The following is a 25,830-nucleotide window of genomic DNA, read 5'->3' on the forward strand; positions in this document are numbered from 1 at the left end:
CTCCACAGTGAGCAATTACAACTCTTTGAATGAAGTTATTTCAATCAGTGCTTGGAAATGAAGCTCTCTCAGGAAGCAGAACGTGTTTCCTATTAGCGCTTTAATTACACCAACAGTATGCGTCCCACTGGCGGCGAAGATCATACATTCGGTTGAGTTAGTGTCCTCTCAGCGACACTCATCAAACCGAGCTGCTGCATTTAACCCTGAGCTCTGACTGCAGGCTGGATGACGGGCTAACGGCGGCTGATGGATGGGCATAGCAAGGCGAAGTGGGGGAGGGATGAAGGAGCCGAGTGAGGCGGAAACAGGGAATAAATATCCTCCCAGTGCTAACAGGAAAACACATCCCCCCCTCAGATCCTCCCAGATCTCCAGTGAACCACGTCCAACCTGTGCTCGGTGTTTTTTTTGTTTTTTTTATAAATGGTGTGTCGCTGCTGTCAGCATCCAGCAAACAACAAGTGGTGACTGTAATATGGGATGATTCCTCTCGCTTTCATGTTCACAAAACACTGCAAAAACAAATTCTCCTGCCGAGCCTCCACAGAATATCCAGAAAACAGAATAAGTCTTATTTATGTGACAATCATCACAGCCAACAGAGAAGTCTTTGTTTACGTCCACCATCATACGGCATCAGATTTGGACTCTGTAAAGTCAGATACTGAATATTAAATGATTCTGATCAACTTGGGGGCAAAGAAACTCTTTGGTCGGACATCCTTAGCTTCAGCCGTGACATATGTAGGCAGGCATCATGTCAAAGCACGACTGAAAATACTGACTTATCATGCAGCCCTGCTGGTGTTTTATTCTGGATTATTTATTGTAATCACAGATCTCATCTCCTTGCATCCAAATGTTGTAATAAAATAATTCCACCATCAGTACTTTGTGGAAACACTGAAGTTGGGTCCCACTTAGGACAACTGTGATTGGTTTAAAGCAGTACAAACAAACCGGAGTGCTTATTTTCTCCAGTAGCAGAATGATAATGAGACGCAGCCAGACTAAATGATTCTAAAACAACACCAGAGGTTAGCTTCTGAGCTGCAGGACGGACTCTTGGATTTCCAGGTGCAGCGCTGCTTTCATTTGTTCGAGCAAATCAAACTAATTATGTTGATTTTGCTCCTCTGGTGTGTGTGTGTTCGTTCTATCATTTCCCTTTTTATCACTTCGATCAGTCACAACACCGACATGCCCTTAGCGGGTGAGATTATCAGGCGAGCGGTCCTATTACAGAAACATGTAAACAGCTCAGCGCTGTGCTGATTAATCAGACGGAGCTGCACTGAACAGAGAAACCACTGAGGAGCTTCAAGCAGCTGAGCTCAGACCGGATGAATTACTGCTGTGATGGATGGACGGAGGCCTCAGGCCGTCACAGCAGGCAGAGGTCACAGCTTTGACCTCCGAACAGTCAGGATGTCCATCAAACGTCACTCGTCCTTCAGTCCGACACCGAGCTGCTCACCGCTTGGCTGCCTTGTTAGCCGCTCTGCAGGGCAGGAAGCAGCAGCAGAGCACAGGGTCCATGTTTTCTTTGACCCTGCTGTTTGTAGAATAATATACGGACCAAACCAAAACCCACTGCCAGGCATCTAAATAGATTAGAATCATCCAGTCTGTGGCAGCTTTAATTTGAATAAAGCCAGAGTTTATACATGGATGATTCAGCCTGTTAGCTCCTGGTAGGTTAGCAAGCAGAGAGCATTGTGGGGGTTTAGCTGGTAGTCGTTTAAAAGAAAAATTATGTATATTAAAGAAGTAAAAATGGTGAGTAATTGGTGAAAGGACAGAGGAGGGAAAAGAGTTAAAGGTGAGTAAAAACAAAGGAAGGAAAGCAATGCAGAAAAAGAAGGGAGTAAGGAAGGAAGACAGGAAGAAAAAGAGGAGGGAAAAGAGTCAAATGAAAGGTAAAAGGGGAAGAAGGAAAACAGAGTGATGAGAGAAAGAAAGAAAGAAAGAAATGAGGAGCGAAAATAGTAAAAAGGAAGGAAGAGTAAGAAAAAGGTAAAGTAAGAAATAAAAAGAGAATATTGAAAATAGGAATAGGAGGCAAGAAAGAAAGGAAAAGAGGAGGGAAAGAGTCAAAGGTAGTGTAAAAACTAACGAGGGAAAGGAATGCAAAAAAAGGAGTAAGGAATGGAAGAAAAACAGGAAAGAAAAGAAAGAAAAGAGGAGGGTAAAGAGTCAATGGTAGGGGAAATAAAAGTCAAAAGGAAGGTAGAAGGTGAAGAAGAAAAATGGAGTGATGAAAGGAAGAAAAGGAAGAAAGGGGTAAGTAATAAAAAGGGAGTAAGGAAAACAAGACATTAAGGAAAGGAAAGAAAAAAGGAGGGAAAATCGTAAAAAGGAAGGAAGAGTAAGAAAGAGGTAAAGGAATAAAAACTGAATAATAAAAATAGGAAAAGGAGGACAGACAGAAAGGAAGAAAGGAAGGGAAAGAGTCAAAGATAGGGTAAAAACTAAGGAAGGAAAGAAATGCAGAAAAAGAAGGGAGTAAGGATGGAAGAAAGGAAGGAAAAGAGGAGGGAAAGAGTAAGAAGGAAGGGGAAGAAGGAAGAGGAAGTAAAGAGGAGGGAACAGAGCCAGCTTTGGATTACTTTTGCACCGATTCCAACTGAACTACGTGAAGCTTGAGTTTTGGATGGACGCAAATGTTCACGTGACATAAAAGGACAGAAAGAAAAGACGTGAAGAGGCAGAAGATCGATTGTTTTGTTCCAGAGCTGAATGTTTGAGGACAGATGGAGGCAGAAACACTGGACTCACATGAAGGCTGTACTCTGTAAACCTGAAGGTAGGTGAGGAGGTGTTTGGAGGAAGAGTTCACGTGTAGGTGTGAAGTTCTGCAGAGCTTCGTACTCACATCGTTTGGAATGAGCAGCTCCTGAGACGTGGTTTGAGAGTTCGACTCGACTCCTCCTGAGAGACACAACAGACACAAATCAATCGGCGCAATCGATCGGAAAACTCTGCGGTAAATCAGCAGGGACCAGAAGTGGATCAGCGACCGATCGGGTCAGAGATGATGAAGAGGAGGACGAAGGGGCTGAACGAAAGACGCAGAAATAAAGAAGTAAAACTGATGGGATGAAGCCGAAAGTTCAGTTTAACGAGAGAAAATTATCAAAGCAACAAGTTTCAGGTTTTATTCGTTCTGAAACAGCATTTCATTCAGTCCTCGTCTTTCTTTTTCCTTATTCCATCCATTTCTTACTCCCTTCCTATTTCCCCGCCTTTGACCATTTCTCCTCCTCTTTTCCTCCCTGTCTTCCCTCCTTTTCCTATTTTCATTCCTTTACCTTGCACATTTTTCTTTCTCTCTTTACTCCCTTTTCACTCTTTTCCCTCCTCTTTTCATTCTCTTCCTTCCTGTCTTCCTTATTCTTGTCTTTTTCTGCATTGCTTTGCTTCCTTTGACTCTTTTCCTTCATCTTGTTTTCTGTCTTCAGCTCCTTTTCCTATTTTCATTATTCAAGTTTTATTCCTTTACTTGACACCTTTGTTACGCTTCCTTTTCCCTCCTCTTTTCTTTCTTTTCCTCAATGTCTTCCTGTTCTTATTCCCTTTCTATTCCTTTAATTTCTTCCTTCCTTCCATGTCTCCTTATTCCTTCCTTCATTCTTTTTTCTTCCTTCCTTCCTTCCTTCCTTCCTTCAAGTTTAATTTAAAAATCTTCCAACTCAATCCAGACATTATTGTGTGATTTTGTTTGTAATTTCTGGTTTCTTTTAAGCAGTGAGATAAACATTTTTTCCTCCTTTCTTTCCTTCATTCTCTCATTTCCACCTTTTGTTGGCTGTCTATCTTTTTATCTTTGTATTTTCTGTCTCATTATTTACTCCCTCTTCTCCCTGTCAGACTCTTTTCTTTCGTTCCCTGCCTTAGTTTCAGGTATTTGTCTGAGCAGAGATCGTCACCAGAAGCAGCAGCAAACATTTATTCTGCTGAAATGTTCTTGAACCTCGTCATTTTCAGGAACCTCTGACCTCCTGAAGAGGATCTAACGGCGGTTCTCCTTCAGCCGCCTCATAAAGAGCATCTATCAGCGTTAAAGATGAATGAAGAGACGTTCAACATTTTCCACAAACCCTCGGCTGTTTTTCCACCTTTCAGTGAATCGAGCAGTGTAACTCGGAGCCATCACACACATTACCATTCAGGACGGAGCGCCAAATAGAAACCGGACAACTTTAATTATCTAATTATATACTTGAAAAAGCTCCCTCACCAAATGAACAGAGAGGATTGTGCTTTTTGAAAGATAAGTTGGGAGCGTGTCCGATAAAATTAATACGTCGTTAGCAAACATCCTCCGTGTTTCTGATGGAATGATGAAACTCGAGGTAATGACTTGGAAAGAAAGTTTCTGAATAAATCGGCTTTTTCTCACATTCACTTCTCTGTCAGAGAATAAAAAAGAAAAAAAGGCTTCAAAGTCAAAGAACAAAGTGAGCACACATCTTTCTGCTGACAGATCGACTGCACACTTTTATACATGGACAGAAAAATAGAACCATGTTACGATCACAGCGATGACAGAAACCATGTTTGACCCATCTTAAAAATTTTTAAATAAATTTATTAATGAAGGCAGTTAACATCTTTTAGCTCCAGTATGCACTCGCTCGCTCCTATTAGCTTCTGTTTTGCTCCATTTAGTGTTCACTAGCTCCATATAGTTAGCTCTTACTAGCTAAAAAAAGACCTCATTGTCTCCAGTTAGCATTTTCGAGCTTCAGAAAGCTCTTGTTGGTCTATTGTGAATTTTGCTAGCCCCTAACAGCTCTTGTTGGCTCCAGATATCTATTGTTAGCTATAGTTAGCTACTGTTAGCTTCAGTTTGCCTTGATTAACTTCTGTTCATGCCGTAATGTTCCAACTGACCCTTGTAATCTCCTGTTAGCTCCTATTAGCTCCAGTTAGCCCCTGCTGGAAAACAGCTGACTGTGGAGCCTCTATTAAATGTTTACTACACGGTACAGACTCTTATTTTGAAGGAGAACCCAACAAATGGCGTCCATCAATAATGTGTGTGTGACGAAGAGCTGAATCAGGCTTTTCTATCCAGATATCTGATGGTACAGATCTAAAAACAGTGGTCCAGGTGTGTGTTGGTGTCTATACGTACCAGGTAGGACTTGTGTCGCTGACTGGCTGATTGGGGCCAGGCCTTGCTGGTGCATCGACAACTGGTGCAGCTTCGCTAACTGACAGAGCAACAGAAATAAAAACCCGTTAAAAACAGGCTGCTTGTCGTTGTCCTCAAAGCAAACGTCACCAGAATGAATGAAAGCCGACGTTACCTCTGAGTGTGGAATGCCGTAGTGGCTCTGAACGGCGTACGTCTGAAACACAAAGAAGGAGGTCTGGTTGACACGAGCAGAGCAGGTTTTTGTTTCCGAGGGCGTAATTTCCTCCGGGGGGTTCACACTTTCAGTTTGATCTGCTCAGTGGAATCTCTGTAAACACAATCTTTGTACTGTGCAACTGTCAACAGCCGGGAAAGAAAAGAAGTGTGGAGTTGGGCTGCTTTAGGTTTCATCCCAGAGCAGCAGGGAGCGCGTTGTTGTTTTTCCAGCCGTGGATTTTCATTTTCAGGCTACATAAGTGACTGTTTTCCCTCTGATTAGGAGGCTGTGGCTGCAGTCCGACGGTCTTCGCTAACAATCTGTTGTCTTTAGCTCTCTGTGATGTGTTTGACCAGTACTGCTGCCAGAATGTGGACAAAGTCTTTCTGAAAGAACTTCAGAGGCTCAAACTTTGTGTGTTCCCGGCTGCTAATGCGACTGCAAACTCTTCAGATGATGCTGAAAGGGACATGAAAGTGTGACTGAGTAACAAACTTTAACAGAAAACATGAGCAGAGGGTTTATTCACAAATGAAGAAGACACATTCAGGTATCTTCAGTTTAACCCCATGAACTTCAACCAGTTCTCATGTTTCACTGCAATCTAAAGTCCTGCTCCTCTATGGAAACAGAACGATCATGACTAGATCATGACCGGTTCTACACTACAGACACTACAGATATTGGACTATTCCCATGCCTCCAGACGTTTCCTCTCTACTCTGCTCATCAGCTGTACAAAGATGTTTCACCATGCTGACTGGATCTCCAACAACTTCCTTCTTATAATGGTGTTTTCGAGCCATTAATTGTACATTATTGTGGGATTTTAGCACTTTTCGGAGGTCATTTTGTCACTTTTGGTGTTTTATGTCATTTTTGACATTTCGTGTCTCTTTGTGGTGATTTTGTCTCCACATATTACAGAAATTTATCTATGTCCATATTTCCAGACCTTTTCTCTCTACTTTACTCATCATCTGTAGAAAGATGTTTCACCATGCTGAATGTATCTCCAACAACGTGCTCCCCTGTTCAATGTTTCTGAGCCATGCTACATTTATTTTGTTTATCCAGCGGGTTTGATTTTCCTCTCAGTTTGTCTCTTGTGCTGAAAAATCTCGATTTTAGACAGGATCTGGTGCAAATGGTTTGTTTCTGGGAAAAATTTTCAACGAAAAGCATAGAATAACGTGATGAAATATCAGAATTTTAGGCCTATTTTTGTTCATTTGTCCTCACAGTGTTCACTCTCCATCAGCATGTTGATAATCTGATTTAGTTTTTCCAGTTTCTGGCTGATAAATGGTGTCATTTTGGACATTTTTTTGTAGTTCAGAGGATTAATGGAAAGAAATTCATGTCAAAGAGTGGTTTTATTTTCTTTATAGATGCTAGAATGGGAGCACTGAGACAGAAAGTCTAGTCGTTTAAAGAAAAAGGCTGACGTTTTCTAAGATCTCTGAACCAATGAAACACTTAAAAAGATCCCTAGTTAAAGGTCCGTCCATCCACTTCTTGGTCTCTATAGTGAAGCATCGTCAGGATTAATGCTCCCTCTGCTCCACTTGGATTTAGTGAAAACTCCACTGTAAAACCACTTCCATCCATCATCTGTTTATCTGTGCAACATCACGACTTTAAGAGTTTCCCCTGAATCCCACGGTGAGCTTCAAAGAGACGCTTCACCTCCACCGGCGGCGGGAGGAGGAGGACACGGCTGGTGTTCACAAATGCAAAAGAAAAGAAGGACTCTGCAGAGATATTTGGTGGATTTGTGCATCTCCCCGAGGTTCACGACTCCTTATGTAAGACGTTTCAAAGTTGAAAGTGCTGCTGAACTTTTGACTCGTGATGCTGACTCAGGGATTCGGAGGGAAGGAGGAGTTTAAAATAAGAGGAATCGACCACGGTGTGCTCGCTCTCCTTGATATTGTAATGCCTCTCCTTGATCTGCAGATTGCCGGTAAATATTTACCCTCAGTGCTGAACCTTAAAGTCTGCACCGGGCTCCCAAACCAAATGGTCCCTGCGCAAAAAATAAACTAACACCGTATAAATATTCATGGCTGCTTTAATGCAACACAAATGAAAGATGCAGCAGCAGCTCCGTCGGTTCAGTACTTTTTAGAGCAGAGTGATGCAGCGTTGCTTCTAGTTTCTAGACCAACTTTCTGATCTTACAGAATCACTCAGTGCAGATATTTAGCCTACTCATCTTACAATTCAAACCCAAATCAGGACCTTTAGCTAATTAGAACCAACTCAAACTTAAACCAGGTCTTTTATTTACATCCAGCGTCACAAAGAAAGGAAGAGCACAACTTTTAGTAATTCTCTGCATCAATAATAGGTAGCCTTATCAATCAATGACGTAACAGATACTCTGATTAATTGACCTCTCTAGCATGTCTTGGCTCCATATATGCTACTGGGATAGAAGAACACCATCCCATTCATCCCAGTTTGTTTTAACCACAGTATGTGTGTTTGGAAGTCATTAACCACCACAGAAGTCTTTGTCATGGTGCCCATTGCTAGCTAAACTCTAACAACATTGTTGTTTTATTCAACAAATACATTATCTAGTCTGCAAAGACAGCTCAGTTACATTATTTACTGGCATATAGGAACACCATTTGATTCCCTTCTCAGCTTATTTTAAAGACATCAAGTCTAGTCGGAGGTAATCAGGCATCACAGAAGTCTTTGTCATGGTGCCTGTTGCTAGCTAAACCCCAAAAGAGCTGTCTGTAGTTTACCCTCTAATACTACATTTACCCTCTAAAGCTACATTTACAGCTTCTTAATTGTAACTATTTTCTGGTTTCTTTCCTTCTTTGTAACGGTAAACTAAAGATCTTTGGGTTTCGGGAAACACTGATGGACATTTTTCAGTATTTTCTGAAATCTTACCTCCATCGTATCACCTGAAAACCTCTTTATGGAGCAGTTAAAGGTAGAAGAAGAAGAAAAACATCATAAAAAGGATGGGAAGTAAACGAAGAGGTTTTTGGAGAGAGAAGAGTGACAGGAGATGGGATGGAGGAGGGCTGGAGCAGAGCTAAGTGGCTGCTGGAGGAGATTAAGGCTTTTAATTCATTATTTGGTAGAGCTGAGGGAGGAGACGAGGCCGACGGGGGAGGATTCGTCTATCGGAGGGAAGTTAGGGGTGAAAGCGAGGCTCTCTGTTGACAGATTCATCTGTGGTTGTCAGGCAGCCATTTCTGGGATTAAACATTAATCTTTATTTCAAGATTACAGCGCCGGGGATTTCTCATCGATGCCATCAGCCGGAAATTAGTCGTTTAAAATGTGGCAGACGTTAAGAAAGTCTGGGTCAAAGATTGAAGAAGTGAGTTTTATAAAGTTTTAAGGCAGCGTCGCCTGTTTACATGAAGCTGAGGTAAACAAACAACAATTTTATATTTCAGAGCTGCGTAAGTTACGACGGTTTGATTAAACAATGCCAAGATGTACGTCAATTATCTCCAGATGTTGACTCTCAGTGCTCATTTTGATACTGGATGTCAAAAATCTGAACTTTATCACTTTGATTTCTGTTATTCTAGTAACAGAAATGATCAAGACAAAGCATAGTGGTGTAGTAGTAGTATATTGAAATACTAAAAATTGCATTAAAAACCTAATAGAATTGATTAAAAATATATAAAATTATCTAAAATATAATTTAACAAATATAAACTATAAAATGGCTTCACAGAATGAAATGCCTTGGAGGTGAGTTTTTGCATTTTTGTAGGGTTAGGGTTAGTATTAATGTAGTATTAAAGGATAAATGTAGCAATTGAGGGTAAATGTAGTGTTAGAGGGTAAATGTAGTGTTAGAGGGAAAATATAGTGTTAGAGGGTAAATATAGTGTTAGAGGGTAAATGTAGTGTTAGAGGGTAAATGTAGTGTTAGAGGGAAAATATAGTGTTAGAGGGTAAATGTAGTGTTAGAGGGTAAATGTAGTGTTAGAGGGAAAATATAGTGTTAGAGGGAAAATATAGTGTTAGAGGGTAAATGTAGTGTTAGAAGGTAAATGTAGTGTTAGAGGGTAAATGTAGTGTTAGAGGGTAAATGTAGCGGTAGAGGGTAAATGTAGCGGTAGAGGGTAAATGCAGTGTTAGAGGGTAAATGTAGTATTAGAGGGTAAATGTAGTGTTAGAGGGAAAATATAGTGTTAGAGGGAAAATATAGTGTTAGAGGGAAAATGTAGTGTTAGAGGGTAAATGTAGTGTTAGAGGGTAAATGCAGTGTTAGAGGGTAAATGTAGTGTTAGAGGGTAAATGTAGTGTTAGAGGGAAAATATAGTGTTAGAAGGTAAATGTAGTGTTAGAGGGAAAATATAGTGTTAGAGGGAAAATATAGTGTTAGAAGGTAAATGTAGTGTCAGAAGGTAAATGTAGTGTTAGAGGGTAAATGTAGTGTTAGAGGGTAAATGTAGCGGTAGAGGGTAAATGCAGTGTTAGAGGGTAAATGTAGTGTTAGAGGGTAAATGTAGTGTTAGAGGGTAAATGTAGCGGTAGAGGGTAAATGCAGTGTTAGAGGGTAAATGTAGTATTAGAGGGTAAATGTAGTGTTAGAGGGAAAATATAGTGTTAGAGGGAAAATATAGTGTTAGAGGGTAAATGTAGTGTTAGAGGGTAAATGCAGTGTTAGAGGGTAAATGTAGTATTAGAGGGTAAATGTAGTGTTAGAGGGTAAATGTAGTGTTAGAGGGAAAATATAGTGTTAGAGGGAAAATATAGTGTTAGAAGGTAAATGTAGTGTTAGAAGGTAAATGTAGTGTTAGAGGGTAAATGTAGTGTTAGAGGGTAAATGTAGCGGTAGAGGGTAAATGCAGTGTTAGAGGGTAAATGTAGTGTTAGAGGGTAAATGTAGTGTTAGAGGGTAAATGTAGCGGTAGAGGGTAAATGCAGTGTTAGAGGGTAAATGTAGTATTAGAGGGTAAATGTAGTGTTAGAGGGAAAATATAGTGTTAGAGGGAAAATATAGTGTTAGAGGGTAAATGTAGTGTTAGAGGGTAAATGCAGTGTTAGAGGGTAAATGTAGTATTAGAGGGTAAATGTAGTGTTAGAGGGAAAATATAGTGTTAGAGGGAAAATATAGCGTTAGAGGGTAAATGTAGCGTTAGAGGGTAAATGTAGTGTTAGAGGGTAAATGTAGTGTTAGAGGGAAAATATAGTGTTAGAGGGTAAATGTAGTATTAGAGGGTAAATATAGAGTTAGAGGGTAAATGTAGCGTTAGAGGGTAAATGTAGTATTAGAGGGTAAATGTAGCGTTAGAGCAGGGGTGTCAAGATCTGTTCCTGGAGGGCCACTATCCTGCATGTTTTAGATGTTTCCCTCTTCCAACACAGCTGATTCAAATGATCAGGCTCGTTATCAGGCTTCTGCTGAGCTTGATGATAAGCTGATCATTTGAATCAGCTGTGTTGGAAGAGGGAAACATCTAAAACATGCAGGATAGTGGCCCTCCAGGAACTGAGTTTGACACCCCTGCGTTAGAGGGTAAATATAGTGTTAGAGGGTAAATGTAGCGCTAGAGGGTAAATGTAGCGTTAGAGGGTAAATGTAGCGTTAGCGGGTAAATGTAGCATTAGAGGGTAAATATAGAGTTAGGGGGTAAATGTAGCATTAGAGGGTAGGATGTACTGTGACTCCACAAGCTCCAACAGATTTAGAAAACCTATTTTCTCTACAGGATGTCAGGAAATGTATACTAGATCAGCTGTAGTACCTCCTACTATTAAATAATGTAGAGACCAGTGGAGGCGTCACTCAGACTTGCGTTGGAAATCAGAGAGCATTGTGGGAGCTTAGATAGTAAAGGGGCACCATGAGAAAGACTTTTGTACCGCTTATAGACTTCTAGGGAGTGTAAATGTAAAATCAAGCCGGCGTCCACCACGATAGCGTTTTTATCATGTTTCCCAGATTGAAAAAAGGAATTTCTGTGCAGGATAAATGTCCACTATACTCAAGTTGTACTACAAATTAATGCAATATTGATTGTCAATTGAACAATGTGTGACAACGGATGTAATCCAAGGACCAATCAGTTCATCTTCATCTGCTTTGATCCTGATCTTTGCGAACTGATCAGGGCATCCCTAATAGAAGCGTAATCTACTTCCAAGTCTATATCCGTCTGGTTCCTACAGTTATTGCGCACTGGGCTGTTAGAACATTGTTGACCTTTGATTAAAACTGTACCTGAACGCTTCCTGTGTGAGCAGATGGTTGCTGCAGCTGCTAAACGCTGCAGACTCATTGTAAATCTGATTATGTAATTACATCAAATATTATAACAGTCACACGATGCACATTCATGCATTATGATTTCAGTACATTTACCCGATGTTCCTGCGTTTGATCCCTTGTGATGCACTTTTCTGAAAGACTGTCTGAGGACACTTTAAAGCTGTTCCACTTGATTCCTCTTGTAGCTCTGATTCAACCCTGAATTTACCCATTTCATCCTCGCAGCTGCAGTCTAGTGTTTCATTTGTACTTTCAGACTGAAGAACCAGACAGACAACACGTGGAAAATTGCAATAAACCCGGGAGGATGTGTTTGATTGGACTTCTTTTTGCGTCTAACAGCCGATAAATTCACCAAACAGAATGGGAGATGCGCTACAACCCCCATTTCTTTGTTGTATTTCTTCCCTCTTTCTCCTGTTTTTCTATTTCTATTCGTCACCTTTTCCTTCACAGCATTTTTTTTTCACTCCCCGGCCTTCGTCTTTGCTCAGCCTTGGCCACCATGCGCCTCCGGTTTGTGATCTTTTCATGTGGAAACAGAAGATTCATGTTTATCGAGCCCCTCTGTGCAGAAGTGTTAATCTGGGATCCTTGACCGCTCCGACCATCTGTTTTTATGACGCCGTTGTGCGGCCGTGATTGAATTCAGATCCTCTGGCTGCAGCCCTGAAGGCAGGGAGGTGAATGTTTACCGGCACAGCTCACAGAGAGATTCTTCCCAACGGATCTGTTGATTTAATACGAGCCCACAATGTAGATAATAAGATGTTGGAAGTCATGTGTTGACGCTAATCCTGAATAAACTGTATGAGATCTTTAACATTCTGCGATGTAAATGATTCTTTCTGCAGCTGCAGTCAAAACGATTCAACCTCGGTGGAACACCTCACTGTCAGATTAAATAAAACTGGTGTTGTTGTGACCCCTGAACCCTGACCTTCGACCCCCGGCGGCCATACTTACTTGCTGCAGGTCGACGCCTCCCTGAGCCACCGAGAACAGGGGATGGGAACCGAAGTCTGACGCCTCGAACACCTTCAGCCAGCAAAAAGAGACACAAGCAGAGCCAACGGTGGAGTTAGAGACCCGGACTGGTCGAACTAAAACACCTGAATGTTGCAGGACAAACTCGGTAGCACCATTAATAACACCATCAATACCATCATTAATAACATCATTAACAACACCATCAATAACACCATGAATAATACTATTGATAACACTATTAATAACATCATTAAGAACAACATTAATAACATTATTGATAACGCCATTAACATCATTATAAACACCATTAATAAGGCCATCAGGCCAGAACATGTAAAAGTGCAGTTAACATTCTAAATATCATGACTGATCATCAACCAGTTCATACAGTTAAATGACACACACCACTTGTCTGCAAACAATATTTTAGTCACTGGATTAACAATGAAATTTTTCTAAATGTTTCAACATTTCTAATTTGAGCTTTATCTGAACATCTGACAACACCTGTCTTTCTTAGAAACTCCCACACAGATGAGTAGAAACCCTCAACTCTCAGACATTTTGATGCTCTATGAGTCGAAATGTGACCTTATTTTATTGAATCTTTGTCATCATAAACTTGCATCTACTTTCTAAGTTTGCTGAGCAGAAACTCAGCTGCCGTTGATGGATGTATTTCACCTCAGAGCCCGACAGCGTTGGATCCACAAACAGACAAATGACGACTAAATAAGCCGGACAGCTCTGCAGAGAGACTCTGTCACAGTCCACTGACCGAGAAGTGGCAGATCTCTGGGAAAACCATCCACGTCTGACCAAATGACAACCTGCACACGGCCAGATTCCTCCGACCAATTAAGCATCCGAGTTTCACGTCCCAGAAAAACTTTTCCTCCTGAAAAACTTTTCCTCCACAGCTCAAGGTGCTTTGAAAACCCTGCGGGGAGGAATCGTTAAAGATGCAGGATTCTGCGCCGCCATTTCGTAATAGTGGAGAGAAAAATGTGCTAATTGGGGCCAAACCAGGTCAGAACAGGTGAATCGTCCAAATTCAGCCCGATTTCATTTGGCTCGACTCAACGTTCTGCAGGATCAGGGGGAGAAGAGGCACTTGTAGGTAAACAACCATGAGATTTTCCTTCATACCGGCTGAAATCAATATTCAGAAGATTTAAATCAGGTCTCAGTGAGGTTTAGATTCCTGAGATGCAGACTGGTGAGTGATGTGAGCTGAAAACGGGACATATGTTTGAATTTTACAACACTGAAGTCATGCTAGCACCTGTGTGAGGCTGTATGCATGCTAACACTAGCATGCTAACACTAGCGTGCTAACTAACAGACTGTGGGGCGTAAGTTTATTTGAAAGTTGCAAAGATGCAAATTAATACTTTTCTGTCTTTTTTATTAGGTCTTATATGTAAATAATCTGTGAATTAACAATATTGTTAAAAAACAGTAAAAAAAAATTAAAAAGCATGATTTTCTTTGTACAATGCTGTATATTTACAGTTTTTAAAGTAAATAACACACTGAAGTCACTAGCAGTTGTATGAGGCTGTACTTATGCTAACACCAGCATGCTAACACCAGCATGCTAACATACATGATGTGATGTGGATTTTTTGTTTGTTTGTTTTTATTGATTTAAAATGCATTCAGAGGCAGCATAAACCAAATCCAGTAGTAACTATAATAATCGCGATACCAGAACACACTGGAGTCATGATAGCATGCTAACATTAGCATGCTATCATACAGATTGTGAGGTGGAAATTATTGGTTTACATATCAATTAATACCTTTTCTCTGTGATTTTACTGGTTATTATGTGCAATTTGTTGGCAAAATAACAGTAAATTGTTCAAAAACACAGCTATAAACTGTTTGGATTTAAAAAGTTTCATTGCAAAACATATTGAAAGACAGCATAAACCAATCCCTGTCGTAATGATTAGTGGTGGGGGAGAAAATCGATTCTTAGATGCATCTCGATTCAGGCATGGACGATTCTGAATCGATTCACAAACGTCCAAATTCCGATTATTTAAATGTTAAATAACGTGACATAGGCGGAACTCAGTAGTGCTGCGCGTTGTCACCCGGCGTACACTTTACGGGAGCACATAACAAAGATGGCTGAACACGAGATCCACCCTGCGCCTTCCGGATTAAAAGCGAATGTATGGAAGAATTTTGGCTTCTACAAAGTTGAGGGTGGACTTGAACTGGACATATGTAAACTGTGTCACATCAAGATAAAATACTTTGGTAACACTACTAACATGAGGAGCCACATCAGTCGTTTTCACCCGAACGAGGAGGGAAGATGCCCGGCTGCTGTTGAGGCTACCTCTGCCTCCACCAAACAGAGAACAATCGAACAAGTAATTACAAAGCTTCCCCCCTCATCGGAAAATGCGAAACGAATCACAAAGTCCATCGCAACGTTTATTGCCAAGGATTTACGTCCGTATTCAGTAGTGGAGAACCAGGGCTTCCGAGCACTACTGCACACGTTGGAGCCGAGATACAACATTCCATCCCGACGGTACTTCACTGACACGGCCATCCCGACACTCTACAAAGAGACATTTTCACATTTTACAAATTGTGATTCAAGATATGTTAAAAGCCAAGGATGCTGCTACCTTTTGTTCTTTACAACGAAGTTGTAACTTTTCAGTTTACACATTTCCATTAGTTTAATAAAAGACAATGGAAATTAATTCATTTAATTGTTTCTCATTATTACTATTTTAAAAACACAAAGTGGTGACTGGTCACACACTGAGACAAAAAGAAATGTGTAATAGCTTGGAGGGAAAAAAGATAATCGTTTCAGAATCGAATCGTAGCACCTGAATCGTAATCGTAATCGAATCGTGATGGGCCTGAAGATTCCCACCCCTAGTAATGATAATATTAGTAATTCCACAACACACTGAAGTCACTAGCAGCTATATGAGGCTGTACTTATGCTAACATCAGCATGCTAAAATCCAGACTGTGATGTGGAAATTATCTTTTTTTTAAATTGGTTTACATGTGAATTACCAATTTTTCAGTGATTTTATTAGTTACTAGCTGTAATTAACGTGGAAATAACAGTAAATACTTTTTTAAAATGTGTGAAAAAACTGCTTGAATGTGGCTGCTTGGATGTGAAAGTTTGATTCAGCACATATTCAGACGTTTGCTAGCATCTACAGCGGATAAAGAGTAGGGCTACGACTGACACTCCCCAACAGAACACACCGTTTATAACGGCACACAGCTTTTCTCTCACATGGCCACAAACGTGCTTCCAGTGACAGTCGAAGGCACAGGAATCCTGTCATTCCAGCCGAGGATCACGGAATCCGTCGGCAGATTCATCTCGTTCTGTTAAACGAGCTTCCAGGGAGGAAGTTTCATTCCCTGAGAAATGAGCGTTACTTTCTGAGAGTACAGTAAAGGCCTGCAGTGTTCAGCTTCGCTAAGCTGTTTTCAATTACAGCAAATTACAGGTTGTTTTAGAGCCGCCTGGACCTCTGTGCATGTTCCAACCGCAGTAGGCGTCCCTGAAGAACCTCTCGCTGAGTTTTATTTCAGGGAGAAAAAACAACCAACTCCAGGGAAGGTGGTTCTGAGGGGCCCTGAAAACCTCCTGAATGACTCTCGTGTTGTTTGGTTAAACTCTGACAGGACCCATGGCGCATTTTTTTTTTCTCCTGTTTCTCCAGTAGCAGCTCTCTTCTCTCTAATATCACCATCAACAACAAAAAAATTACCAAATGTATACATATAACCAATTATCAGCCACCTCTCTCTGGTTGTGGTTTGAGTGCGAGTTAGCAGACATTGCTAAAGTTGTTACACACATCGCAGTCTTACAGAAACACTCCAGCTTCCTAGTTACACTGAAAATACCTCAATAATCAGGGCTCCAGACTAACTTTTTTTTCCTTAAGAGCACAGTGGCCTCTAACTTAAAATTTTAGGAGCACAAGCAGAAAATTTCGGAGCGCACACCAGAATCGACTGGCAAAGTAAATATTCACATTTCCTCTCATTTTCACTGCATTATTGAGAAATACTTGATCAATGCAGAAACTATATTATATTGTCATGACCCTGTTTGTCTGGAACTCAGTGTTATTTGGATTGTTGTATTGTCTAGTATAGGTCCCTTCGTGTTGTTTGTCAGTGACTCAATGTTGTCTTGTAATGTTATTTAAGGACAGGTCTCTCTTGAGAATAAGACTCAGTGTCTCAGTGAGATTACCTGTATAAATGAAGGCTAAATAAAATAAAAGAAAGCATGGAATGTATCACAGCATAGCCTTTGGTATGAAAAAATGCCATCAACCCCAAGATTTAATACTTTCATTCACTGCAAATGAATATCTCCTCCAAATGTCTCACTAATAATCATTATCAGCCTTAAAAACCCACAAACACCCCCCCTCTATACTGGACCACACTTAGTACAGTCCGGTTCCCCCTTCTATAAATCTGCTTGGAATCTTCCACTTCCTGTTTGTCAAAGTGGCCTTCTACCTGGACAGGTTTAGTTGGAGCTCATCAACAAACATTTTGGCTAACTGCACTTTAATGTGGATGGATGACACTGAATTAGAGTCTGTTTTAATGAGACTGAGTTCAGATGTGTAGCTCTGTCATTAAATAGGAAATTATTTCTCAGAATTCACAGAGAAAAGTCTGAAATGTTTGCTAGGTTAGCGTCCCACATGTTCTGTGGCTCAGCTAAAGCTAACTCTCTCCAACTTCTGGATCTCTGGAGTTGCTTGTTGTTCAAATATCTTGCTAGAGGTGCTGAAGCTCAAAGTCTGAGATGTTTGTTCAGAATCAGCTCATTCTCAAGTCTGATCTGAACTGTCCTCTTTAGTTTGAACTTTCCCTAAACTTAGGAGTTAATGACAGAGCAGCACATCCAGACTCAGTCTCATTTATGTAGAGATTAAACTTCAGTGTCATTCATTGATATTAAAGTGCAGTTTTTCACGTTTGTTGCTCATGCTCCCGAGCAAACCAGTCCAGGTGGAAGACGATGTGAAGAGAAGCTCCACAGGATGAATATCACACATGTACATTGGTTGTTTAGGTTGCTGGTTCAAGACCAGACCCTTCTTAAATTTAATTTAATTTCTACTCTGAAGCTCACCTTCTCCTGCTCAAACTGCTGACAAATGTTTGTGCTGCTCTAAAGTCTGCTCTCCAGAACTTCCTAAAAACTCTCAAAGTCTCTTATGCTGCAGGTTGCTTTGTAGAACTGTTCCAGAAAACCTCACTAAACCACATGGAGGGGCCTCAAGATAGTCGTCCAAATGAAACCGTACAAAAACCAAACTAGCACAACCCAAACGCTAAAGTCTCCGGCAGCCTACCAGAGAAGCTCTTTAAACAGAGAATCAGGACAGGAACTCTTACCTTCTGGACAACCAACGTTGGTTCACAAACAACCAAAAACCTCTAAAGACTCACTACAGCCAAGATAAAGACACAACTCAGCTGCACCAAATCCACGAATCACTGCACACATTAGCACCATGTGCTAACTGTGGCTAAAGAACCACATTTACCAAGACTACTATCCAGTACAAAGCCCTAAAACACACCAAGAAACACATTAAAGAGGATTTTACTGCTGGAAGCTGCAAGCCAACGCCTAAAGAACAAACTAAAGCAACGGAACCAAACCCAGTTCAGTGAAAAGAAGCAGAGGAAATGTTTGACTGCAGACATAAAGCAGGAAGACAGTGAGCTGCTCAGGTGTTCCTGATAACACCAAGCAGCCACCTGGACAGCCAATAGGAACACAGCTTACTGGAAGTCCAGAGGGCTGGCTTAGTGAAGGAAATTTAGTTTAAAGTTGAAGCAGAAAGTTAACAAAGAAAGTTGAAAACCAGCTTCTGATCCCTGAAATCTCTGAGTTTTCATACAAAGAACACCTGAACATGTCAAACTGGTTCCATAGTAGAACCTTCACTGTAAAAACGTCATAGTATGGTGTGTTGCTCTAAAAACATTACGACTGGTGTTCCAAATAACTGGTGACATTCATTGAGCGAGGCAGCTGTTACAATGGCAACACATAGCATAGGTGACTGTACCGATGCCTGTTCAAAACATACAGATGTCAATAAACTGCTCTTAAATGTTCTTGTGGTCAGCTTTAACATTGTCATTATTGCTCTTTTTGGACTCACGGCTGTTCAGTCTACCAGTAAAATGGAAACATCGCTTCGCTGTGGTAGAGTGAAGATCTCCACCAGATTAACTGGTGACAGTCTGTCGCTTCAGTCCGACGGTCAGACAGAAACAGCAAGAGAAGTTCTTGTACCGATATCAAAGATTACTGCGATTAACCAGTTGAACCTGAGGTGTTCTACTTTTAAACACATTTTAAGTAAAACAATGATATTGTAAAAACCATCTGACCACATTCTAACCAGAAATTTCACATTTCTGCCTTTGGGACGTCAATGTGCTTCATCTATTCAGGATTATTTATTTTACTTTTTAAAAAAACTTATTACACACGCAACACACATGTCTTAGGTGTGTAAATAAATGTTTCTCTTTTTAGCTTTTTCTAAGCCTTTTTATTGGCTTTATTTGACAGGTTAATAGAGAGACAGACAGAAAAGCAGGAAGAAAACCTACAGCACAAAGCCGTGAGCTGGAGTTGAACCCGCACCGCTGCATCGGGGTTACCTTCCTGTTTCTAGATCACCTGTTCAGCCAGCTGAGCTATTTGAGAGCCCCACTAAATGTGTTTTACTGAAACGAATGGATGTCTTTTCTCAATGACATGTCAGTTTAGGGGCTACACAGTGGAGTAGTGGTTAGCACTTTCGCCTTGCAGCAAGAAGATCCCTGGTTCAAATCCCGGCCTGGACCTGGGATCTTTCTGCATGAAGTTTGCATGTTCTCCCTGTGCATGCGTGGGTTTTCTCCGGGTACTCCGGCTTCCTCCCACAGTCCAAAAACATGCTGAGGTTAATTGGTTACTCTAAATTGTCCGTAGGTGTGAATGTGAGTGTGATTGTGTGTCTGTATATGTAGCCCTGTGACAGACTGGTGACCTGTCCAGGGTGTCCCCTGCCTTCACCCGAGTCAGCTTGGATAGACTCCAGCACCCCCCATGACCCTAGTGAGGATAAAGCGGTGTATAGAGGATGGATGGATGGATGGATGTCAGTTTAGAGTAGTATGACACAACAAAATTACGCTGCTCGTTTGAACATGAATGTCCTGTGAATTTTTCTAAATTGCTGCATTTCAAATCCAAAATGCTGGGCTTTTTGGTAAAATTTTGATGTTTGTATGTTTAAATAAGACAGTGTAGCTACAGCATGATCTAAACCTGCCAGTACCTTATCAATATATTCATGTTATACTGCAACACTTTGGCATTCTGTTATCACCCGGCTTGGTGAACTTCTTGTTAAATAACGTGTACACCGTGTGCTGGTCTCCTGTCTGCTGCTTTGACAGGAGTAAACAGTAAACTGCAGTAAATAGTGATCACAGCTCCACTGGTCCCAAGCGCGTTTTTCTTTCATGTAGCCCAACAGCACATGACTTTTAAAATGAGAACGCCTCTTATTTTCATAAGACCGAAATGTATAGAACAGCAGAAATCTAATTTTATAGACGAAGTTGTCCCATTGTTTATTTCCAGGTCAGTAGGTAAGGGGTCCTGAAAAGTCACAACTACGAAACATCTGTCTCAGACACGCTGGTATCACCAGTTGATCGGAACACCAGTTAATCTTGAACAACGGCTGTATAGGGTCGCTGAGGAATGACACAAAAACAAGACAAACTCTGGTTTCCAGGGGGTTGAAAGAGTAAGTTTACAACAAACACCACATGTGAGCAGAAAAAACACAAAGCTGTATATTTACAGTTTTTAAAAAGTAAAAATCACACTGGAGTCACTAGCAGCTATATGAGGCTGTACTATGCTAACACTAGCATGCTAACACCAGCATGCTAACAGACAGACTGTGATGCTGAAAGCAGCTGAGAACTAAAACTTCTAAACTGTGATGTCTAAATATAAATGTAGGTTAGAAACAGCTTTGTTTCTGGGTTGTTGTTGGGATTTCAGAGTTTTTCTTGGCTCTGAAAACAGATAAGAAAAACTGTATGCATGCTAACACTAGCATGCTAGCTCTAGAAGCTTTAATTGTTATTTTGACTTTCCCACGATTTTCTCATAGTTTTTTACTAAATCTTTGCATCTTTGGGTTTTCTCTGCTGGGAATCCCTGATAACCTTGCCAGCAAGTTGATGTCTCGCGATATTTGTGAGTTCACAAATCTCTCAAGAAACCATCTTGCTCCGCTCCCGCATTCACTGTTCGTACAGAGCCAAGTTGGCACGGGCCAATCACGCAGCAGTATTCGTGTGTGGGGCGGGATATCCGGGTGTGAAGACGACACCAAGCGTCAGTAGATCAAAATAAACATGGCAACGGAGAACAACGATCGTGTAGATGCTGCTATTAAGTCAGTTTTAGCTGAATCTCCTATCGCTTCTTTGAAGGAAGAACAACGAGAGGCGCTTTGATTTCTGAATGGTAAAGATGTTTGTGCTTTTTTACCTACGGGTTTTGGTAAGAGTTTAATCTACCAATTGGCTCCACTCATTGTGAAGATCCCGCGATTGGCTAAAAACAAACCTGTCAGAGGCGGGACATACTGTTGCATTGTCCAATCCGTGCCTCTTTCCTCCGAACGGATTTACATGGAGCGGTCCCAGATTGATATTGTGGAGTACTATCAAGTACTACACAGTTATTAATCTGGCTATTGCCAGGTTAAATCCCTGAGGTTACTTTCACATTCCCAAGTAAATGTAGCTAATCAATACTTATTGAAGCTTCGAATTGTTGAGAATAACTTCTATTCCGATCAGTGTTTGTATTGGTTATGTCAGCCAGCACGAGGACGAACAAGCTCTGGAAAAAAAATGTGCACGGACATCGTTTTACACGGCACCATTAGGTCGTAAATTGATGTAAATAAAGGTAATTGCAATTTTCTTCTCCAGCTAATACTTTAATAGCATGATCTAATTGTCCAAATCAATTCCATATGGTAATGTATGAAAATCAGTTATTGGTATAATCAGCTTCGGCTCCAAACAGTCCCAGTAGACGCTGTAATCAACAGAAACAAGACTTAATGAGATTATACTGAGAAACAGCAGCTCGAGGCGGAATCACGGCGGAATAAAAGAGGTTTGTACCGCAGGTGTTCACATTCTGCATTCTGCAAACGCTGGTATTTACTTAAAGGAATGTCTGGGGAGATTCAGTAATTTACTTTTAGTCAACAAACCCGATCAGAATTGATTGATCCCAGCTGGACGTTTCCATAAGAAGACCTGGAGTAGCAGCAAAGTAACTCCCCAAATGATCTCCTTTAAACCTCCATGTTGGACAACATTAAAAGCAACAGCTGGTTTTTACCTATCGTTACTGTATTTTTCTTATTTTCGTCTATCCTCCATCTGCAGAAGAAGCATTTTGTGATTGTACTTCCAAATTCAGTGTTGACCAGGGCTGACTATCTGATGTGATATTCAGCATTTTTCTGATTTTCAGTAGTTTTTTTGCTTTTAATCAACCCCCAACAAGCCATTAACCAACCTTTGCTGAAAAGCTCTACTCTAATGACACATGTAAAACACAAATAAAGACATTTCAGCAAAGTTTTGATTAATAAAAATCACAAAATCACAAAATAGTCACAAAATAACATCCTATATATTCTCCAAACAGACCAAATAATAAAAACATTCACATTCAGCCATTTTTTATTTTTTTCTCAGTAAAAAAGTGACTCTTACTGCAACATCTGTCAGAATATTGTGATTTTTTAAATATTTGTTGGGAGCTTATTCAGTCCTGTATGCCAGCCAATATTTTGTTGTAAATACACATGGAGAATAAAACATTTTGTCCTATTTATCTACTTTCTTGCGGGTTTTCTTCTCTGAATAAAATACTTAACAATAAACTATGTCATGTCCTGCTCAGAACAGAGAAGGTCTTTGGGGCAAATTTGCAATTTTAGGCTTTAAAAATTAAACCATCAAACCTGCTAAATAAAAGTGAAAGTTATTTTCGGTAGAATGTGTTTTAAAAGTTTCAATCCTCCAAATTCACACTAAGTCACATACGTCAGCATTACTTATGAAGCATTAATAAACACAACTCAGTGATGAATAGTTAGAAATTGATGAAGTATACCTATGAAAAAGCCTAGTTTGGGTTTAACTGGATGGGAGCTACCATTCACAGTATCAAATTAGCATTTAGCATCAACATCTGGAACTCTGTTTTAATCTACGACATGGTGACTTTTATCTAATTTTCTATCGTTTTCATTGCATGTTTTTCTAAATAATATCTTATTTTTATTGCGCAGCCTTCATTTTGCATTTAATTACACATACTCTACAAGATTGTGACCAATAAAAATTCTTGAATCTTGAATCTTTAAATAGTGTGTGTTTGTGTTCTTGTATTACTATCAATGTGGGGCCAGGATTGTGATTACAGCGTTGTGAGGACTCAACATCCTCATGGGGACCAGAAGTAAAAACAAGTCCCGATCATGTAAATCCTTCAAGTTTAGGGTTTAGATGCAGTTTAACCCCTTAAGCTTCAGTGTACCGCCGGCGGTACACCTACTAATTTGCATAGGAATTTCAAGAATGTCCGACGGCTGCAAACACGATTATACAAACACTACACGCCGATGGAAAGCTTAGATTGTCATGAATCCACCGGTATAAACCACTTTCAGATGTGATTACCACAGCGGGTGAGAAAAACACATTTGTCCGACAAAAACAAATATTCATCCATCCGTTCTCTATACACGGCTTCAACGCACATTTCCGGGTTTATTATTACACACAAAAAAAAAGATTCCACAAAAAACGGCCATAATCCAACCTTTTACATCCAGATGACACAAGCCAGTAAACTATTTTATCCAAAACATGTCCTGAAGTCGGTATAAAATCCCCGAATCGGTCATTTTCAAGGAAATGCACCTCGCGATGCCCGTCCAATATTCCCTGTATTTTCGTAATTTTTTTTATTTAAAAATAGAATATTAGCGATTTTTTGTACTGAAAACGTCTGGAATTGACTGAAGCTTAAAGGGTTAAAGTTAAGTTTAAGTTCGGGTGAGTCGTCAAGAAATGTCCTCTGAAGTGATGAAAACGCGACTGTGTGTGTAAATAAAATAAGTGGGGGGTAAGTGGGCATTTTCTATCACATTTAAATTGCAGACTAAAGCAAATTCTCCAACAATAAATGATGCATCGAGTCACTCATCCGTCCACTCCTGCATCTCCTCCTCAAGCCTCCCCTACATCCATCCATCCATCATCTCCCCTTCCCTTCCTAAATCCCCTCCATCCACCGTCTATGCGACCCATTAATCCGTCCAGCGGAGCCTCTCCTGCCACCATCCCTTCCTCCTGTTATCCCTTCTTCCTCCCTCTGTCTATAAATCTGTTAGCTCAGAGCCTCCATCCATCTTTTCCATTATTCCGCCACTGAACTATCACGCTCTCTTCTTTCATCACTGGATACCGCCGTGATTTCATGCACTCCATCTATCATTTTTCTGCCGTCTTGCATATATTAGACTTTGTTCTTCACGTTGTCGGGGCTTATCTGATTCCGCTGACAGTGCTACCGAAATTACCCAACGGCTTACCTGGTTTCCTGCCAGCAGCACAGTTCCCGGGGTCGGACTGGGTCGGTATGGAATAGTCGCTCCCTTCGGCGGAGACTGCAGAGATGGAGGGAAAAAGAAAGTAAGAAATGATGAAGAATCAGATCACGTATTTATCAGGAATGTCAGGAAATCAACCCTAACTTGTCTTGAAGCTTTTAGGATCAATTTATCCCTCAAAGTCTGGCACCATTAGCTTGTTGACATTAAATCTAAAGGATGTTCACAGTGAAGGAAACAGTCAAGTACAAGGTTTTATGGGGTCTAAATTATTTCTGCTTTGATAACTGATTCATAATTTGGCACTAAAGCACTTGGATTACCCCACAAAGAAAGCATATGCCACTTTTTTTGGATTCAAACCCAAAATTTGCACCAATGGAAGTATCCTAGATGTCCAGTGGTGATGTCATGGAGTGCTCAAACATCTTTATATACAGTCAAAGTCTTCAGCATATTTGGTATATTTGGAAAACTTTACTGTGGAATTTAAAATATTTTTCCCAACTTTCATTCATATTTTGGCACTAAAACATTTGTTTTCCCCACAAGGAAGTCATATGCCACCTTGTTTGGATTTAAACCCAAAAATTTGCATTTTCTGTACTGTCAATGTCTTCAGCATATTTGGTAGCTTTCAAATATTTTGCACTAGAATTTAAAACCAATTTTTTTCCCCAACTTTCATTCATATTTTAGGACCCCAACACTTAGTTTCCCCACAAGGACTTTACAGAACACCTTTTTTTGGATTCAAACTCATACTTTGCGTCAATGGGAGAATCCTCGCTGTCCAATGGTGATGTCATGGAGGGTTCAAACATCTTTATGTACTTTGGAGCTTGTATTTTTTTTTGTTCTTTAATTTATATTTTGGCACCACAACACTAATTTTTTGGCATGTTTTGTTGTGTCAGTCATGAGTTTATAATGACTGACCAGAGGAGTCCTAACTGTGAATGTATTTTATTAACCACCAAACCTGCTGTAGGGTTTAAGAGTCATGTTATGCATTTAAAAACATTTACTTCATCTTTATAGAGACTTCAATACTTTGCAGATTTTTGTATGCCAATCAAAATAATCTTGGAGTCAATCCAACCTGCAATATAACAGCAAAATTCAATGTATGTATTTACAAAACAAGATCTGATCCATAGAAATCTGTTTGCTTTGTTTCTCTGCTCACTAGTCCAGTATAACATCTTTCTTTACCCGACATGGGAGCTTTTGGATAAAAAGGAATAATTATATCTTCTTGCTATAAAAAAAAAAAGACTCCCCCATAATTTGAGATCCAGAGGATTTCTGCAAATGAGGCACATGTTCATTATTTAACCAGCGAAACATTCTTCATACATAACTCTCTTCTCTGGAAATCAGCCATGCCCTTTCTTCTATTTGTCATTTTCAGCTGCTTCTATCTTTG

General features: G+C 40.3%; 1 protein-coding gene across 1 annotated transcript in view; it reads right to left on the minus strand.

Annotated features, from left to right (window-relative positions):
• The window catches only part of LOC110971126 (poly(rC)-binding protein 4-like), a 134,011-nt gene that overhangs the window by 24,996 nt on the left and 83,185 nt on the right, over positions 1–25,830 (minus strand). Inside the window, exons 9-13 of the mRNA XM_051948554.1 lie at positions 24,384–24,458; positions 12,601–12,672; positions 5,319–5,360; positions 5,144–5,222; positions 2,879–2,934 (exon numbers count right to left, since the gene is read on the minus strand). Coding sequence (XP_051804514.1) covers positions 2,879–2,934; positions 5,144–5,222; positions 5,319–5,360; positions 12,601–12,672; positions 24,384–24,458 — 324 coding nt within the window. The remainder of the gene's footprint in view (positions 1–2,878; positions 2,935–5,143; positions 5,223–5,318; positions 5,361–12,600; positions 12,673–24,383; positions 24,459–25,830) is intronic.

Source organism: Acanthochromis polyacanthus, chromosome 5 (genome assembly GCF_021347895.1).
Source record: "Acanthochromis polyacanthus isolate Apoly-LR-REF ecotype Palm Island chromosome 5, KAUST_Apoly_ChrSc, whole genome shotgun sequence".
NCBI classification, from domain to species: domain Eukaryota; kingdom Metazoa; phylum Chordata; class Actinopteri; family Pomacentridae; genus Acanthochromis; species Acanthochromis polyacanthus.